General features: G+C 48.0%; 2 protein-coding genes across 2 annotated transcripts in view; one reads left to right on the top strand and one right to left on the bottom strand.

Annotated features, from left to right (window-relative positions):
- Positions 1-16,337, top strand: part of DMPK (DM1 protein kinase) — a 399,930-nt gene that overhangs the window by 169,709 nt on the left and 213,884 nt on the right. The gene's annotated exons all lie outside the window — the stretch shown is intronic.
- MYPOP (Myb related transcription factor, partner of profilin) lies at positions 3,738-9,675 on the bottom strand. Its single transcript, XM_063139879.1, has 2 exons — positions 8,968-9,675; positions 3,738-4,943 (listed from the first exon to the last, which is right to left on the bottom strand). The coding sequence occupies exons 1-2, from the start codon at positions 9,419-9,421 to the stop codon at positions 4,264-4,266; spliced, it is 1,134 nt and encodes a 377-aa protein (XP_062995949.1). The 5' UTR covers positions 9,422-9,675; the 3' UTR covers positions 3,738-4,263.

Raw genomic sequence — 16,337 nt, 5'->3', positions numbered from 1 at the left:
TGGTCACCTTCTTCTTCCGTCGCCCCCTCTTCATTCCTTCCTGGGGGGAGAAACCAATGAGACCGTGCGACCCTAAAGGGTTAATTCTGCTTCTCCGTATTAAGGTAGAGGAAACTACGTTTCCCAGACTGCAGTGCGCCGCTAAAGCCCGGATGCTGTTGCGCATTTCCTGTCTCTTTTGCGTCTTTCTTTCTCTTTTGCGAATCAGCCCCGCCCAGTCGGTCAGAGTTCAGCTTTAGGGGAGGTACTAAGGGGGTAGTTGACAGACGGAGCAAAACAAACAAAAAAGGCTGTTGCAAAGTCGAAGAAGAAGGGGTGATCCTTTTGCACCTATTGCGTTCATATTTCTTATAGATAGGTACATCACTATTGCATATGCGGGCAGCAACGCCCTAGTGAATTGCGCAGTACACCAGCAGGTTCTCTTCAGCTGGCAATTTGCAAACACTAAACGTGCGTCAGTCCTAAGGAGAAATCAAAAGATATGCTTGCTTGCACGTTCCAAATAGCACCCTAGTGTAGGGAGATGCTTGAAATATATTTCAGGAATCCATAGAAATCTTCATGTGTAAAAGAGAATGATGGGAAATTGCATCCAAGCAAAAGAGCAGGGTGGCTCGTAGGAACTCCTTGCCACTGGATCGGGAAAGCAATGGTTGTAAGCAAACTTTTCAGGGGAACACTGTCAAAGAGATCGAGTTAATTGGGAAAAATTGATTTATGTGCCTGATCGACTGTTCTTCCGTAATGCTTTCATAATTTGCCAGTGAAGTATCAGTAAAGCTTCCACATTGATCTGTGTTGTCTTTTGAACACTAATATTTTTCTAATGGGGAAGAGGAACTCACAAACCTTTTATATATTCCTCCCCTGCCTTATATTCCACATTTGTCCTTAGCCTGGTGTTGATCATTTCTCTCCCTTTTTCTCATTGTGTACTATTTTCAGTTCATGGGCAAGGGGCATCAGGCTGAACACTTAAGATCTCCCCTGCCTCTTCAACATTTATCGTTCTGCTTAGTCCAGTAGGTGTTCTCTTGGCCCCAAAGAATAAAAATAAATAAACAGAAATATACCAGTTTTATTGGTGTGGTAGTATGCTAGCTTTAGAGCTTCACAGAACCTTTCTGCCCAATGAAAAATTGTCAAACCTGAAAGCTTGCATATTCATACTAAACAGTCCCAGTCCAATAAAAGACAGCATGTTACATCCTTTCAGTAAACTTGCTGTTAGGATATGCATTCTTAAAATATTTTTTTCCAGATGAAGCAATATATTATCTTTGGTGCGTTCCACTGGGTGGCGTTTGTAGCTCACTTTGTCCGTCCAAAGGTTTTGAACATCTTTGTGACACTGTATGAGTTGTGTTTATATGTGAAGTTGAGTACTTAAGAGACAAGATTTCAAAAATATTGGAATCCTGCTTTTGTCATTCTTACTTTTGCCATGATAGGACCTACATTCTCATCTTCTAAACTGAAGCTGCAATCCTTTATGCACTTGGGAATAAGCCCCATTGAACAGAGTGGAATTTACTTCTGAGTAAATGCACAATTAATCTCTGACCACTGCCACCTCTCCTCTTCAAATACCTAATGTATGTTGTAAGCCCACTGGTCTCAGCCTGCCACTTCCATGCTGACCCCCCTTCTGCTAAAAGTCTCCCAAGAGTCTGAGGCATGAATTCAGTATTCCTTCCACTTGTGATGTGTCTGACTGCTTCCATTGACTGTAAGCTCATTGAGGCAAAGACCTATCTTTTTCACCTATGATGTAGGCTGTTCAACAGGACTTACTCCCATGTAAGTGTATACAGGATTGCAGTGAGAAAGGAGAAGCCGGGGTCTTTTATGTTTAGTTCTATGAAATCTGACATTTGTGGGTAAAGCAGAGTTTTGAGGCCCCGTTTTGCATTTTCCAGGGTGGGTTTCCTGTTTCCCCCCATGTGTGATCCAGACTGGAATCCTAATGAAATTAGCTCGTTTTATGGATTTGCTGAGTGGTCCTGGGTGCTGCGCTCTCTAAGCCTCAGAGCTGTTTCGGTCATGATGATGATATGGGATGGGTGGGAACGGGGAGAAGGAACAATGGAACTTCCTGTTCTTCAGTTTTTCCATCAACAACTGATGCTGAACTTTTCACGTCTCCCCCCAACAGAAAGTTGCACAAGCTTCCAGTGTGGAGATAGCGTTTCCTAACCGCTCCAGTGAATGGGATTGACTGGCTGGCACTTTCAATAGATGAGGTCAATAAGGAGTGAGGAACATACTTTGACCACGATGTAGCACCCTAGGTCACCCTAGGTTACAAGATGGGGGATACTTGGCTCAGCAATACTACAAACGAGAAGGATCTTGGAATTGTTGTAGATTGCAAGTTGAATATGAGCCAACAGTGTGATATGGCTGCAAGAAAGGCAAATGCTATTTTGGGCTGCATTAATAGAAGTATAGCTTCCAAATCACGTGAGATCCTGGTTCCTCTCTATTCGGCCCTGGTTAGGCCTCATCTAGAATATTGCGTCCAGTTCTGGGCTCCACAATTCAAGAAGGACGCAGACAAGCTGGAGCGTGTTCAGAGGAGGACAACCAGGATGATCAGGGGTCTGGAAACAAAGCCCTATGAAGAGAGACTGAAAGAATTGGGCATGTTTAGCCTGGAGAAGAGAAGATTGAGGGGAGACATGATAGCACTCTTCAAATACTTAAAAGGTTGTCACACAGAGGAGGGCCAGAATCTCTTCTCGATCCTCCCAGAGTGCAGGACACGGAATAACGGGCTCAAGTTAAAGGAAATCAGATTCCAGCTGGACATCAGGAAAAACTTCCTGACTGTTAGAGCAGTACGACAATGGAATCAGTTACCTAGGGAGGTTGTGGGCTCTCCCACACTAGAGGCCTTCAAGAGGCAGCTGGACAGCCATCTGTCAGGGATGCTTTAGGGTGGATTCCTGCATTGAGCAGGGGGTTGGACTCGATGGCCTTGTAGGTCCCTTCCAACTCTGCTATTCTATGATTCTATGATCCTTTGCATGCTTCTAGGCCAGAAAAAAAATACACCTGCTAGTAGCTATTTCTTTTTTTGCCTAGGGCCACACAAAGGCAGCTGGGCTCAGTTTCTCATCCTTATAATGGGAGTAAGAGCATCCTACTTCACAGAGCATGAGCAAAAAAACCACGGTATAAATGAGTTTACAATGTTATTGTTTCCAAAGTGCTTTCTAAACTATTAAGTTGATATATTTTGCATCTTACTACATGGGGGGGGGGAAATCCTCCTTTCCTTGTGGAAGGCTCTGCCCCACGCCCAGCTGCTCCTCTCCCCATCTCTGTCACAGCTTTTCAAATAAGACCCTATGAATGCAAGGGAGATAAAATATGAAAATAGTTTATTGAGTTTCCATCGGGATGGGATTTAGCGGAGAAAAGGGCATCGCTGGATGGCTTCGACGGCAATCGTTTGAGGCAGTCGTTCCTACCTGCGGGCCGTTTTGTCTCAAAGGGGCAAACCAAACAACCCCCCTTATCCCACCTTGTTCCTGCCCCTCCGTATGTGGCTCCCAAGAGCTGGTCTTCAGCTGTGGTTTTGGCTTTTCAGGCACTGGATGGGGTTTGGGCAGAGTGGAGGAGAAAGGAATGGCATCTTTGTGCAACCAGAAGTTGGCCAAATTACCTCGTATGCCACAAGGTCAAGTGTTTGAGCGGGGAAGGTCATTGGCATGGGGGAACGGGGGGGGGGGGGATTGCCAGAACTGTGGGGCTGGCAGAAAGGGCTTGTGGGGGGGGGGGCGTTCTTTCCATTTGAACTGCATCATGGGTGGCCCCGTTTCAGCCACCGGCTGCCCTTCTCACTGAACTATCCTGGGAGTCTTTCGGTTCTTAAACCAGCACAAATTTGCAACCGGGCAACCGGTCGGCCTCTCAGAAAACCTCCCGGTTTTGCTGCCTGCCCAGGACTGCGAAAAACAAGATGTTCTTAAGCAATGTCAGGCTACAAAATCTATGCCTGTTGGGAGTGGGGTGGTGGTGGTGGTGGAGACTGCCTTTGAGTGGATGGCACGTTGTGTAGGCATGACAAAAACAACCAAACGCAAGTAGGGTTAGGGCCCTGTTTTGCAAAGGGTACAATCTGGCATGATCCGTAGGATGGCAGTGGGGATCTCTTTGGGGGCAGGATTCGAGGCCTAGTCACGAAGACCTCGCCCCCCACAAGGCGTGCATTCCCCCCCTCCTGCAGGGGGCAGCGTCGGGTCCTCCAAGCGCTCACAAGTTCTTCCAGCGCCCCCTGCGTTTGCGAGTGGGGATGCCTTTCCTCCGCTTCTGGGGCAGAGGGGCGCGGCTTGGGGAAGGCCCTGTTTCGGCCACGGGCTGCCCTTCCTCTGGCAGTGGCCTCCCCTCGCTCTCCCCCTGCTCCGGGGACAGCTCCACCTTGGTGGTGAAGGTGTCCCGGGGGGGCAGAGTCTCTGTGGAAGGGGCTGCCGTGGGGGCAGGGGTCTCCCCCTGGGGGTGCAGCAGGCTATTTGTCTGGGCCGGGAGGAGAGGCAGCAGCGCGGCCACCACGTCGGTGAGGCGCTCGAGGCCTTGCCGCAGGGTATACGTCAGCTCACGGATGGCTTCGGCCGTCTCCCTCTGGGCCTGCAGGAAATCCAGAGGAGGCTCGACGGGTGGATCCAGGCGGGTGCGCCGGCGCCGCACCGTCGGCGAGATGGAGGGGCACGGGGTGGTGCCCCGCGGCTCCGTGGGGGAGTGTTCAGGAAGCGGCCTGCAGCCTAAGCTGGCTGGGGAAGGAGCCAGGTGGACAACCTGCAGCGCCGTGGGCTGGGCTGAAGGGGGTGCTGGCGAGTCACGTTCCTTGGGCCTCAGCAAGCCTCCATCCAGAGTGCAGCAGGAAGGCCGGGCCGAAGTCTCTGGGCTGCAGGAAACGTTGCTTCTGGCTGGCGCATCTGTGGGGATAAGGAGGAGGTTGACTGTGCCGGCACCCAGGAGCCTTCCCCCAGAGGCAGAGTTTCTCCTACCGATCTGATCCTCTGCATGCCGTAGGGATATGCAGGCAACCGGACCCAACCCACCGAGAATAACGGAATAATGGGCTCAAGTTAAAGGAAGCCAGATTCCGGCTGGACATCTGGAAAAACTTCCTGACTGTTAGAGAAGTGCGACAATGGAATCAGTGACCTAGGGAGGTTGTGGACTCTCCCACATTAGAGGCCTTCAAGAGGCAGCTGGACAACTATCTGTCAGGGATGCTTTAGGGTGGATTCCTGCATTGAGCAGGGGGTTGGACTCGATGGCCTTGTAGGACCCTTCCAACTCTGCTATTCTATGATTCTATGAGATAGGCCCAGTCTACACAGCGTTCCGAAGGTGCCCCGAATCCCCTTGAGGGCGCCCCGAAAACGTTCGTGTAGTACGTACCTTAATCGTCCCCAGAAGAGGAAGAGGAGGAGGCGTCCTTCCCAGCAGCAGGGCTGGGTCGTGGGAGGGATGAGAGCGGACGGGCGAGGAAAGGGGCGGCGGCGGCGGTGGCCCCTGCGCGGTCCCGGGGGCGTGGGAGGCGCCCTCCCCTTTCCTCGCCCGTCCGCTCTCATCCCTCCCACGACCCAGCCCCGCTGCTGGGAGCTCTCGCAGGGCCTGCTGGCTACAGGGAAACGGAGCCTGGAGCAGCCCGCCCGCAGTCTGTGCCGCCGAAGCACGCCTCCTCCTCCTCTGCCTCTTCTGGGGACAGTTAAGGTCCGTACTACACGAGCGTTTTCGGGGCGCCCTCAAGGGGCTTCGGGGCGCCTTCGGAACGCTGTGTAGATGTGGCCATATTCAAATGGGCAGAAATAGGATGAGGTACAGCCCTCAGTGGACTGTACCTTTTCAGATTTGGGGTGAGAAAACACGTTTGAGTTCTACCTTGTGCCAAAAAAGGCTCCCTGCCTGTGGAATTTAGCTTGTCAGGGAAAAGCTGAAGTTACCAACCTTTCTCCACAACATGTTAGCTTTCCACGGGCAAGGAGTTCTTTTCTTGTTTTTACATGGGGGAGTTCTCAAATGTGTCATCCCACCCCCTCCATATAGTGTGAAATAGCACAGTTCCTAGAGGACTGTAACAAACAGGGCAACTGGTACCAAACAGGGCAGCACATTTACTAACGGACTGGCCAATGAGACCACATCACGCCAGTCCTTTTCCAGCTTCATTGGCTGCCAGTCCAGGTCCTGGCCCAATTCAAAGTGCTGGTATTAACATTCAAAGCCCTAAACGGCTTGGGGCCAGGCTATCTGAAGGAACGCCTCCTCCCATATGTACCTGCCCGGACCCTAAGGTCATCCTCAGGGGTCCTTCTTCGCGAGCCCCTGCCAAAGGAAGTGAGGCAGGTGGCTACCAGGAGGAGGGCCTTCTCTGCTGTGGCACCCCGGCTGTGGAATGAGCTCCCTAAGGAGGTTTGTCTGGCACCTACATTATATTCTTTCAGACGCCAGGTGAAGAGCTTTTTATTCTTTCAGCATTTTAACAGACTATAAATTTAATTTTAACTTGACTGATTTATTTATTTATTGCATTTCTATACCGCCCAATAGCCGAAGCTCTCTGGGAGGTTTACAAAATTAAGACAATTCAAAGTATAAAACAACAGTATAAAACCATAATATAAAATATAATATAAAAGCACAACCAAGATAAAAACAGCAGCAATGCAAAAATACAAATTTAAAATACAAATTTAAAACAGCAAAGTTAAAATTAATTTATAGACTATTAAAATACTGGGAGAATAAAAAGGTCTTCACCTGCCGTCTAAAAGAATATAATGTAGGTTCCAAGCGAACCTCCTTAGGGAGCTCATTCCAAATCTGCACTCCTGCTGATTTGATCCTGGTTGTGCTTTTATATTGCATTTTATATCATGTTTTTATACTGTTTGTTTTATACTTTGAATGGTTTTAATTTTTGTGAACCTACTGGGCAGTGTAAAAATGCAATAAATAAATAAGTGTTATTTCTGCTCATTAAATAGCTCTGGCTCTTCTTCTACCCCTGTGTCTGTTCTCCTTCGCACCTTTCTCTGCAACAATTGCACACATGTGTGCTGTATCAGAAGGGAACAAGGGTGGCTGGCTTCCCTGTGTAAACTGTCCTGAAGCAATAGCTGCAAAAGGCAGGGAATGGTCTCCTGGGAAAGCTGTCACGTTGCACAGGTCCAGTAACATTACCCTCTACTTGTTACTGGGATTATTTCCTCAAAATGAGAGGCGCTTGAGCAAAATGCCTTCTTTTTTGAACCTGAAGCCCTTCTCTCTAGTCCCAGCTGTGTATTGTATGAGGTCCGTGGAGGATGATACGCTGACTTGGGGAAAGTACTCTGTACATGCACAGAGACAGCACTTTCTCGAATATGGAGTCACTTAAACCCAAACCAGCTCCTAGCTTCCAGAAATGACCCCTCTCCCGGCAAGCTGGATTAGGCTGTGAAGCACTGGAGAAGCCCTTAAGTCTCAGATATGAAGATGATGGATGCTTCTTGATGGAGGTTTCTTAGCACTAGCAACCAGTAGGCGCTGTGTAGCAACTCCCATCTTTTTTCCCCCCTTAGTGGATTTTCTGCGGTAAGGAAAAAGACGGAAGAAATGGTGGGGAAAACGTGGAAGGATGATAAGTAAAAGACGATGGCATCGGGACACCCGCCGAAATCCCATGAATGAGGCAGACCGATGGTGTCATAAAAGCTTCATTTGGAAGCACCCTCTAGCAATATATTGTGTTTACTGCCTGTGGGATGTCTCTCTCTCGCTTTCTGTGTGTGTGTGTGTCTTTCTATGACGTGGGGATAAAAATAGCACACTTTCAGGGCTCACGCCTCAAATCTCTGTTGGATGCCAGAGCTCATTCTTGGAATAGGTATTTCTGAGCATGTGTGGAGTGCCTTTCCTTCACATCTGGAATTAAGGGGTAGGATACCAAGACAGAGAACAGAGCTCACAGGACAGTGTAACCCCACCTCTGAGAAAGAAGGAAGCTACTGGTCAGGGGAAGACTGAGAACACAGCACCGAGTCTACAGTTCACTCGGATCCTGTACTAGTTGGGTGGAACGTGGGTGCGTATTATTAATCTACCACCTTACAAAGAAATGCTTTTAAAAAGAACCTCTCCTGTTAGTCCTCCACAGTGAAGTCCCCAAGCTTGTACTGAACTACAGAAATGCACACACTGACTTCGGACTGGGGGCTCAAAGCCGGCTCCATGCTCCACGAGCTGATCATATTTCCTCTAGTAGTCTAGAAAATATATTGCCCCTGCCAACAGTGTGTGTGTGTGTGTGTGTGTGTGTGTGTGTGTGTGTGTGTGTGTGTGTGAGAGAGAGAGAGAGAGAGAGAGAGAGAGAGAGAGAGAGAGAGAGAGAGAGAGAGAGAGAGAGAGAGATGGGGCTGCAAGACATTTTTCTCTTCCCAACTGTGCCTTCCCACCCAGTAAATATGTGGTCTGTAAGATGCCTGTTTATTAAAAGAAGAGGTATCGGGGCTCAAGCCTGCTTGACATTTACACCCTTTCACCTGGAAGTCCACCTCACCCTGATCCTGGATACATGGGATCTGGTTGTAGCCATTCATTGGCGGGGGGTGGGGGGGGGAGAGATTCTCTGCTCATGCTCTGAGGCACATTATTTTCACTTCACATTGTTCCAGCACTGAGCCGTGCCTCAAATTAAGTTCTGCTCAGTCTTCCTGCACCTTTTTGCTTTAGAAACCAGCTCCTGGCAAGGGCACATGGGAGTCTGACCCATGCACTTCATTCTCTCCGGATACCCACCCACACGGGGCACACCCCACGCCATTACGTCCTGACACTCTCTCCTTGGTCATGGGTCTTCCTAATGCAAGCCAGCCACAGAGGTGCCTACTTCACCGCTGGCATGCTGTGGCAGCACACGACCATCCCTTTCTCCCACTGGCGCATCCCGGCGCCGTGGTGGGGACTCACCTGCACAATGCTCAGCTGCCAGGCGGTAACTGTGGGTGGCAAACCCCGGCGTGTTCTGCAGGGCGCTGGGTTCTGCCCCGCCCGCGCCCACCATCACACCAGGGCCCAGGATGGCAAAGATGGTCTCTTCCTCAGCCGAGAAGGTCTCGTCGCAGGCGTTGCCCGCACCCTGGGTGGAATGGGGCACCCGTGCCAGCTTCTCCTTGGTGCGCCGTTTGAAGTCATTCCAGCGCTTCTGCACCTCTTGGCCGGTCCGTTTCCAACTGGTGATGCTGTTGATCTTGGCGGCAATGCCTTCCCAGACCCGCCGTCGTTCGGCCACCGTCACCCGCCGGCTCTGGGTGCCGTAGAGCTTGGCATAGTTGGCCCGCACTTCTTGGATCAGGATCTGGTTCTCCTCGTAGGAGAAGCGCGGCTTGCGAAGGCGGGTGATCTCTTCACTCTCTCCAGACATCCCAGGGCTGCTGTTACTGCTCTCCTTCCCCCGGTGCCACCTTCTCCTGCCCGGTCTCGCCAGTCGGGCAGCGGTCCGTCAAGCCTGGCACCGCGCCGTTGGCACCGCCGAGGCAGGGTGGGTGCTGCCGGTCCAGGGAGAGAGGCGGGCTTCTCCTGGCATCGCCGGGCAGGTGCTGGGCAGCCCGTCCGCTGGCACGGTGTTGCGCCGGGTAAAGGGGGGCACGGTGCCAGGTTGGCTAACGAGGGGGTCGTCTCCAGGGGTGCCCCCCTACCACCGCCTCCCCCCCACCCCACCCCCAGTGGAAATGGGTGCGTGGGGAGGACTCTCCTTGGGGCACCCCGGAGTCCTCCGCTCCCGCTTAGCCGCCTTGCTGCATTGAAAATCCTCCCCCGTTCCTCCCTCCAGTTCCTCCTCCTCCTCCTCCTCCTCCTACTCGGGCATGCTCACTCCTTAGCCGCACTCCCAGCAGGCCAAGGGCGGCCTGCACGGTTTCCCCGGCAACCGTGGCCTGCTGCCTGCTCAGAGGGCCTGCTACAGCAGCCAGGCTGCGAAGGCTTCTGGGAATTTGCAACACACACCGGCCTTCCTCTTCTGGGTGTTTGGTGCGACCCCCCAAAGTGGGTCACGCACCTCCTGAGCACCTGGCCCAGTTGCATGCACCTGTTACTGGGGGAGAGTGGGGGGGGGAGGGAAGGAGGATATTAAAGATGCTGCTCTGAGTGCCAGCTCCTTGCAAAAACCAGTTTGACACCTTTTCCACCTTTGCTGTCGCACTCAGGTTGCCAACTCCAACTCCAGTTCCAAGTCGTTTTTTTTAATATATATATTTATTTTTAGCTTTAGCTGGCGATGATACCTAGCCATAACAAGCAGGCGTTTTAGGTACCTCTTATAGGAGCAGGATGGTGAGGATTAAAACAAACAAAACAAAGGCAGCCGTGCTAAGCCGGGAAAAAAGTTCCAAAATTCAGATAGTGTCACCAATAGTACTATAGTATCACTATATTATAGTACTATAATATCACTATAATATCACCAATAGTGTAAGTTCACCAAAGTTAGGATGTTTTCATAGTCAGAAGCTGAAGATGATACGGCCCTAATAAAGGGTTTTGAAATTATGGAAACCAAAATACGGATTCTGAAATTGTAATAATGATTTACAGCACATCATCAATGTACATGGGCCTTTGCAGAAGGAAAGAAGCAAAAAAGAAAAAAAAAAGTCAGCTCTCTGACTCCAAGGAGATTACAATCTAGAGCCAGTGTGATTTAGTGATTCATTTATTTATTGCATTTTTATACCACCCAATAGCCAAAGCTCCCCATGCTAAAACCATTCAAAGTATAAAACATTGGGGAGGTCCAGATTCAAATTCCTACTCAGCCATGAAGCTCACTGGATGATCTTGGGCCAGTGACACACACACACTCACACACACACACTTAGCCTAACCTATCTCTGTTGGTGTGAGACTAAAACGGTGTGTCAGTGAGAAACCATGAGAGAAAGGACAGAGTAAAACTAATTAATAGCTAAAGGAGCACAAGTAGCCATCAGTGAAACAAACTTTCCAATTATTCCTGACAGGAAACTGAAGTGCATTTGGGGACCCTACCACAAGATGTAGTGAGGGCCACCAATCTGGATGTCTTCAAAAGGGGGTTGGATAAATTCCTGGAGGCAAAGGCTATCAAGGGCTACTAGCCCCGAGGGTTGTGTGCTATCTCCAATATTCGAGGCAATAAGCCTGTGTGCACCACTTGCTGGGGAACATGGGTGGGAGGGTGCTGTTGCACCATGTCCTGCTTGTTCATCCCTGGCCGATGGCTGGTTGATCCAGCATGGCCCTTCTTATGTTCTTATACTACTGTGGCTTCTGGACATGTTTTCTCCCCCACCACAATATCCCAGATTGCAGCCCATGTTAACTTGAATTCTATTGTGTTTTGCCCCGTAGTACTCAATAGAAGCAACTGAGATTGAGCCAGTCCCATATCTGTGTAAGAACTGTGTTGCAACATGTTGAGGCAGTGTAGTGTAGTGGCTAGAGTGTTGGACATAGGCTGGTGAGAGCTAGGTTCAATTCCCTACTCATTGAAGTTTATTGGGTGGCCTTGATCTAGTAAATATCTCTCACCCTAACCTACCTCACAGGGTTGTTATCAGGCTAAAAAGAAAAATACATCAGGCTTTTTGCTGATACAATACACACATTATTATGAGTATGATTTTATTTACGTTAACATTTATATTTCACTTTCAAGTGTTCAGAATGCTTTATATGCATGATCTAGTTGCAATCCGTAAAGTGCTATTATCCCGCATGGGGTTAATGGGGGCAGTGAGGCTCAGTGAGAGTGGCTTGCCTAGGATCATTTGTGAGTTCATGGAAAAGGAGAGATTCAAACCAGAGACTTTCTGGTTTGGAGCTCAGTATTTTCGCCATTACACAACATTCTCTGTGTGTGTGTGGGGGGGGGGGAGTGTATATATACATATAGAGAGGACGAGGCGAAATGTTAAAACCTATCTTCCAGAAAAGGTAGGGGGTAAGAGGTGGTACATTTTATAGTTTGGCTATAGGCAATAAAGAGAAATCCCCCCTGAAACCTAACCTTAACATAAATGATTGTAGCATTATTATATTTTTATCCCACCCGTTCTTGGAAGAGTTCAGCTGTTAACCTGATAACCCAAGTCTCAGAGTGCTGGACTAGATTTATTTATTTATTTTATTTATTTATTGCACTTATATACCGCTCCAATAGCCAGGGCTCTCTGGGCGGTTTACAGAAACTCTAAAATTAAGATTAAAACGAGTATACAAAATTTAAAATTCTAAAACACAGAACATACACACATAAAGCATTAAAAACCGTTAAAAAAACAAAAACAAAACATAAGATAGGCTCTTATGTTTCCTCCGGCCCTCATTTTGCACTCTGACCATTCTACGGCACTGCCTCTTATAAGAATAGCCTTGCTGCATCTTCCCAAAGGTTCATCTAGTCCAGAATTCTATATCCAACAGTGGCTGGCCAGATTCTCCCAGAAGCTCAAAAGCAAGAAATGCAGATGGTGGTTTCTCCCCACCATGGCCACCACAGTATCCAGAGGTATGCTCTCTCTGCACATGGAGGTCCATTGACTCTTAGAGCTTCTGCAAAGTGTCTCATGCTTAGCTCCTTCTCTCAAGAGGGACAAATGCCCAACTTTGCAGCACGGGTGCTCTCTGGGTGGTCATTTGGCACCCTGTGGGCTGCAGGACCTTGGCAGCTCCTTGCTTCTTTACCAGGTTCAGGGGTTTGTACAGTTCTGGTCACCACACCTAAAAAAGGATATTATAGAGCTGGAAAAAGTGCAGAAAAGGGCAATGAAAATGATGAAGGGGCTGAAGCATCTCCCCTAGGAGGGAAGGTTACATCAACTGGGATTGCTTAGCTTGGAAAAAAAGAGGCTGAGGGGAGACCTGATAGAGGTGTTGAAAATTATGCATGGTGCGGAGAATGTGGACAGGGAGACATTTTTCTCCCTCTCTTAAAATACTACAATCCGGGGTCATCCCATGAAGATGATTGGTGGGAGATTCAGGACAGATAAAAGGAAGGACTTCTTCACACAGCGCAGAGTTAATTTATGGAACTCACTACCACAAGATGTAGTGATGGTCACCAATTTGGATGGCTTTAAATTCCTGGAGGCAAAGGCTATCCATGGCTACTAGCCCTGATGGTTGTGTGCTATCTCCAGTATTCGAGGCAATAAGCCTGTGTGCACCAGTTGCTGGGGAACATGGGCAGGAGGGTGCTGTTGCACCATGTTCTGCTTTGTTGGTCCCTGGCCGACGGCTGGTTGGCCAGTGTGCGAACAGAGTGCTGGACTAGATGGATCCTTGGTCTGATCCAGCATCAGGGCACTTCTGATGTTCTGATGTTCTTAAAATGTGTATTCGTTGGGCTATTCAGGAAGTTAGGTGAATGGCCGTTAGGGGGCAGCTCAAAGGCAGAAATGTACCAGCCCGATGGCATGGTTTGCGTAGTGATCTGTATGAACTGCAATAGTTTAAATAAAATGTAGATGGCAGCAGAATGCGTTACAAAAAGCAGTCATGATGATTACACTTTTTTAAAAAAAATACTGGAAAAACAAACAAATGTGAAGGAACGTGATCTGTTCCCATATCATAAAAGGAATAACTAAGACAACCTTCCCTTATCTGGTGCCCTCCAGATGTGTTGGATTGTGATACATCTGGAGGGCATCAGGTGAGAGAAAGCTGACCTAAGAAATCACTCAGTATGACCATTACTATGCTGGCTGGGGGATGCTGGGAGTTGTAGGACTTTTTTTCTGTCTAAACATGCATAGGATTGCATCCGAGTTAGCCATGGGCAAGCCGGTAATCTACCTGTATTCTCTCAGCTTCGGTTTTCCCATCAACAATGTCGGTGTAATATTCATTTAATAGATTTAAATACCATTGGTCATATTTTAAAAATACCTCTAAGTAATTTACAAGAAAATTAAATACATTGAAATACATTATGATATACATTACAATACAATTAAAATACATAATAATTGCTAAAACATTTATGTAAAACCTTAAGAAAAACATTAAAACCAATAAAAATCAATGCAACGCCATTATTACAAACAACCTAGACAGCACACTCACTCAGGGACGGTCTGGGTAGGGAAATGGGTCTTAGATTGGATACCTGGGATATTTGGGAGTACAGGTAGCAGTATAGATATTTCTGGGGGTTGTTTGAAGGATTGCTGAAGTGATGTATGAGAGGGTGCTCAAAATGCATGCATAGTATTATTGGGTGGTTAACAGAGAGGGTCTTTTCTGCTGTGGCACCCTGGTTGTGGAATAAGCTTTCCAGAGAGGCTCACCTGGCATCTATGTTGTGCTTTTTCCACAGCAGGTAAGTAACTTTTTATTATTTCCCCAGGCATTTTAGTCTTTTAGCTCTGTTGTTCTAAATCTGTTATTGTATTTTAAATCTCTGCGTTGCTGTAGTTTTAAACTTTTACATTTCATATTGTCGTTGATGATGCATTTGGTGGTTTTAATTCTTGTGAACCGCCCAGAGAGCTTTGGCTATTGGGCGGAATAGAAATGTAATAAATATGACAATATTTTAAAAATTATTGATTGGTCTGTGCTGGATAGAAGTGGACAGATGGATTTCTCGATGTTGCAGTAGTACATTTTGTTCACTAGAGGGAATAGATGCCTTCATGTCATTCATGGGTGTCTGGATGTTGTTGGTCTATGAAATGGGTCTGTGTGTGTGTGTGTGTGTGTGTGTGTGTGTGTGGGCTTTTCTTTTTCAGTTGCAATTAATTTTCCAGCGGGGTGGGATGCTAGAGGATGCATGAGAGTGCTAATAGAACAGTGGTGGTTGGGATACCGCTGGTGGAGGATGCATGAACTTGTCCCAATTAAGATCTCCTTGGTCAGTGGGAGATGGTAGCAACCTTTCTGTGCTGGGATCAGACAGCTGGAGCAGTGGCCGAAGGGACCCCGGTGTCCTGGGAAGAGATTGGAGGTTCTGGAGCCTGTGAGGCGCAGGGAGGAGGGGCGGAAGGGTTGCATAGAGTCCAGATGTGTCGACCGCGGACAATAGGCAAGTGGGAAAGGAACAGACAGATGGTCCAGCTGACACAATGGCCCAGCCGCTTAGCATTCAGGAGCTGTGCTCGGCTGACTTGCCGCCTCCCTTCCCCCTCCGCCTGCTCGGCTATTGAGCCAGCCAAAAGCTGCCTGGATGAAAAGGCACCCCCAAAGCCCATCTGCTCAAAGATCTCTCTATTCCCCCCCCACCCCCGCATTCATCTGAGAGGCAGAAGAAGGCCTGAGAGAGACTGCAATTCTCCCTGTTTTCTCTTTCTTGAGAATTTTCTCCTTGCTCATGGTGGAGGGTGTTTAATACATTTAGAGCACAACCCTATGCATGTTTAGACAGAAGAGAAAAAAAAAACCCTCCTACAACTCCCATCATGCTGGCTGGGGAATGGTGGGAGTTGAAGGACTTTTTCTCTGTCTAAACATGCACCCTTAATTTGCACATTCTTACAGAGTGCTGCTCTTCCTTCCTTCCTTCCTTCCTTCCTTCCTTCCTTCCTTCCTTCCTTCCTTCCTTCCTTCCTTTCTTAAGCCCATTTCACAGGTTGGGGGAATTGAGGCTGAGAAAGTGAGCCCACCCTCAAATGCCCAGAGTCACTGAACATCACGTTCATGATTGATCAAGGAGTTTCGGCCTGAGTTATTTTATTTATTGATTACATTTTTATACTGCCCAATAGCCGAAGCTCTCTGGGCGGTTCACAAAAATTAAAACCATAATAAAACAACCAACAGGTTAAAAGCACAAATACAAAATACAGTATAAAAAGCACAACCAGGATAAAACCACGCAGCAAAATTGATATAAGATTAAAATACAGAGTTAGAACAGTAAAATTTAAATTTAAGTTCAAATTAAGTGTTAAAATACTGAGAGAATAAAAAGGTCTTCAGCTGGCGACGAAAAGAGTACAGTGTAGGCACCAGGCAGACTGGAGTACAGTGTAGGCACCAGGGGCTATTTCTTTTTAAAAAATATGTGTGTGTTGGGCTTTCAGGCAGACAGATTCTCTGATTTGACGTCTCCCCATTTCCAGAGGTGTGTGAGCTGATGCTGGTTGCTAGAATGATTAGCTACAATAGAAGACAGATCTTCTATCCTTTTAGTAGTCAAATAGAAGAGAGAATTTTGGTGTGTGCTGCTTCTCCTCTCTTTGCAGCACTATGGGTGACAAGTTGAATTGGCTAAAATGGTCGCTTCTGTAGAACTGTGAAAAGCACAGCGGCCTCTATTGCAGTTAGTCATCATAATAGTGGCAAGAAGGATGCAG

The sequence above is a fragment of the Elgaria multicarinata genome, chromosome 13, assembly GCF_023053635.1.
Source record: "Elgaria multicarinata webbii isolate HBS135686 ecotype San Diego chromosome 13, rElgMul1.1.pri, whole genome shotgun sequence".
Lineage (NCBI taxonomy): Eukaryota > Metazoa > Chordata > Lepidosauria > Squamata > Anguidae > Elgaria > Elgaria multicarinata.
The sequence above is the reverse complement of the archived record's forward strand: the minus strand, read 5'-3'. Positions and strand labels throughout refer to the sequence as shown.